Genomic DNA, 3,016 nt, shown 5'->3' with positions numbered 1-3,016 from the left:
AGGCTGGGCAAAGTCTCAGTCTCCTTAGGCTTTGTGAGCGAGCAAAGCAAACAGCCCTTGGTTGCTTTGGGGCTTCCCACAACTGGGGCAGTGGCTGCAAGCCTCAGGCATCTCCTTCCTCACCGAACCAGACCTGTGTCTGAGAAGCCCTGTCCACCCCTCCTGGCAGTGTGGGCCTTGCTGAACCACCTGCCTAATCCTGCTTTAACCCCTGGGTGAGGTCCTCTGCCAGAGCTGGCGCGGAGCTTGCCGAGCCAGCCCACCCTCCTTGGTGCAGTCAGCACTCCTGGGCTGTGAGATCCAGGCTAGCCCATTGCTCTTCTCACCCACGCCCCGGCTCCTGCTGGTCTCCAGAGGTGCTCTGTTGCACACGTTTTTCTCTCATACAGGACCTGAAAGATGCAATTACCCAGACTGAACACTATGGACAAGATAGCCCAGCCCTCTCGATGGTGAGCACCACCCTCAGGAGCCACCCACTTGGCTTCCAAGGCCATCTCCATCAGGACTTAGGCTTTCCCGATCTAACTCACAGTGCTGCAGAGAGAGATGAGGAGGACATTTGTTTCCTATAACTCTGGCATTTTAGTCTGAAATGTCAGATTTGTAAGTGCAAAGGCTTTTCCAGACCCGCTGTAATTGTGGGTTTCGCTGCTGAGCAGACAACGAGCCCCTTGTTTCCCAGGAATGTCACGGCACGGCGCCGGGCGCAGGAAGCTTCCTTGGGGCGAGGTCTTTCCTTAGCTGGCCACCCCGCTCGCGTGCAGGTGTGTGTGGGGAAGGGAGTCGCTGGAGAGCCGAGGGGCCGGGGTTTGCTGACAGAGGTGGTTCCTTTTCCAGGACAAAAGGGTGGTGAGCGAGAAATGGGGGAGCCCCTGTCCTACGAGCCCTGGGTTCGGCATTGGCAGTGAGGAAGAGGAAGAGGAGGAGGAAGCAGATCATATGTTCACATTCAGGATGGGGAAGAGGATGCAGCTGGCCGTTACCATGGACAACAAATCCAAGGTGAGCAGGGAAGAGGATTCCTCTTACGCTGCAGCCTCTTAACTTACAAAGGGGCTTCTGTGTGCCTCTCAGTTGAACTTTCTGCTCAGCATGTCCCCCGGTGTCCCACCTCTGAAGGGAAGGGTTCCCATCCTGCTCCTCTTCTCTCACTTCTCAGTCCTTCAGCACAGCCTCAGTCCTCAACCTGAGCTGCCACACGCTTTCCTCCCCGTGTCTGGTGCACAGAATTGCCCCCAGGCCTTGCAGTCCCAGAGGTCCATCCAGCCATGAGCAGCCAGTTCCCTTTCTGAGACATCAGTCCCCTCATTCCCTCCCAGGCCACTGCCGGGCTTGTTAAATCATGTCACTGTGCCTGGAAAGGGGGTGGAAGTAAGTGGGAGCTTGGACAGATTTAGCTGCATTACTCCCCAGCTATTCCCAGAGAGGCAGTGGTGTGCAGGGGTAAAAACAGCATCATTTCTCCCTCTTACTGGATTCCAAAAGTCCTAAAAGCAGAAGAAAAAACAGTGACATTAGTCTCTGTTGCAGCTGCCAACGTGATGAGCAGAAAATGTGACCCAGTATTTGCAGACTTAATTAAAAACTGTGTGAAAAGGCAAATTATTTGAAATGCTACTTAATTCTTTAAATCCCAACGCGTCCCCCCGCCCCGGGCGCTGCCCCATCCCTCGCGGAGTCTGCGCATCTACAATTTATGATCCAAACGGCAGCGTCGGCATGTCGGGCCTTGGTTGCCAAGAAGGGTTTGATAAAACTTTGGCAGTTGGTATTGGCAGCATGTCCAAGGAAGTACGTGCCTGTACGAGCCTCACATGCTTATTTTGTTCCCTGGGAGTGTGTCTCAGGGGACTGGTCCTGTTCTCACTGGAGTTAGTGAGTTTGTTGGCTGAGATACATGGGACAGGGATCAGAAGAGCCACCTTGGGAAAAACACAGGATCTGCACAGGGGATCTCAGGGCAGCTGTGGTTAGTGGGTGTCTGGAGACAGATCATGGCTGCAGGTGACACTTCTTGTGTTAAATCTGTTCCAAAAGAACACAAGAGACAATCTCATCCATTTATTGGTTAGGACTGGTAAGACACCAGTGGGACAATGGGAGACAGAGCACCCAGCTGGGCATGGCGCTGGTGTGAAGCAGCCAGAGCCTCAGCTGGCCCCACGCTGTGCTGAGACGTGAGGGGATAAAGCTGGTCCCTGTCTGTCACAGCAGCGCTGGGAAAAGGAACCGGTGGCAGCACACGGTGCTCCCCTGGACCCCTTTTAGGCCCAGCAGCGTGCTGGGCCACAGAGGGAGAGTGGGCTTTGGAACTGAGTCCCAGGCAGAGACATTCTGCGGGGAGATGAAGCACATCCCCACCCTTCCTGCTGCCCCGGCGCACTGGGGCAGGAGCGCTGGAACCTTGGCTGTAAACAAAAGGCAGAGAGCTGATCCTCCCTCTGAGGCAGCCTGGACATACTGTGCCGCTTCTGTGCCCCGAGTGCCTGTTCAGGTCGGGTTCTCCAGTTACCTTTTCTTCCCATGGAGAGATCAGTCCAATCACTGCGCCGTTATACAGTCATGATGTGTCACCTTGAAGGAACGGAATCGTTTAGGAAATAATGAGCCTTTCAGAATGATTTTTCAGGAGAAGGGACCACGGCCTCTCATTTCCTCTGTTCCAGAGAGATTACCACTAGCACCAGTGTCCCCTTCAAGTGAAATCTCATTCCAGCACAACCAAACCCCCGCCTGATGTCAGGGGAAAACGCTGCTTTTCCTGGAATAGCGAGTTCTCAGAGCTCTGACGACCCTCCATCCAGACCCGTGCCACTGAAACACTTGAGAGCTCCTCCAAGGCTTCTCATGGCCGGGTAGCTCTGTGTGGGGGCTTGTGTTGGAAGCAATGACATTTGCAGAGCAAGCTGCTCTCATGGCCGGGCTGCATCCCCCAGAGTCGTTTCCATAATCTGTAGCTCAGAATTTGGGCCCTGGATGGGGATTTGCATCAGCGCAAAGCTCTGGCAGCTGA

At 54.6% G+C, this 3,016-nt stretch overlaps 1 protein-coding gene across 1 annotated transcript in view; it reads left to right on the top strand.

Annotated features, from left to right (window-relative positions):
* Positions 1–3,016, top strand: part of LOC104489444 (uncharacterized protein C15orf52-like) — a gene marked incomplete at its 5' end in the record, with an annotated part of 28,236 nt that overhangs the window by 1,415 nt on the left and 23,805 nt on the right. The window contains 2 exons of the mRNA XM_010131612.1: positions 390–452; positions 841–1,005. Coding sequence (XP_010129914.1) covers positions 390–452; positions 841–1,005 — 228 coding nt within the window. The remainder of the gene's footprint in view (positions 1–389; positions 453–840; positions 1,006–3,016) is intronic.

Source organism: Buceros rhinoceros, unplaced genomic scaffold (genome assembly GCF_000710305.1).
Source record: "Buceros rhinoceros silvestris isolate BGI_N320 unplaced genomic scaffold, ASM71030v1 scaffold4250, whole genome shotgun sequence".
NCBI lineage: Eukaryota > Metazoa > Chordata > Aves > Bucerotiformes > Bucerotidae > Buceros > Buceros rhinoceros.
Note: the sequence above shows the minus strand (reverse complement) of the source record. Positions and strands in the feature narration are given on the sequence as shown.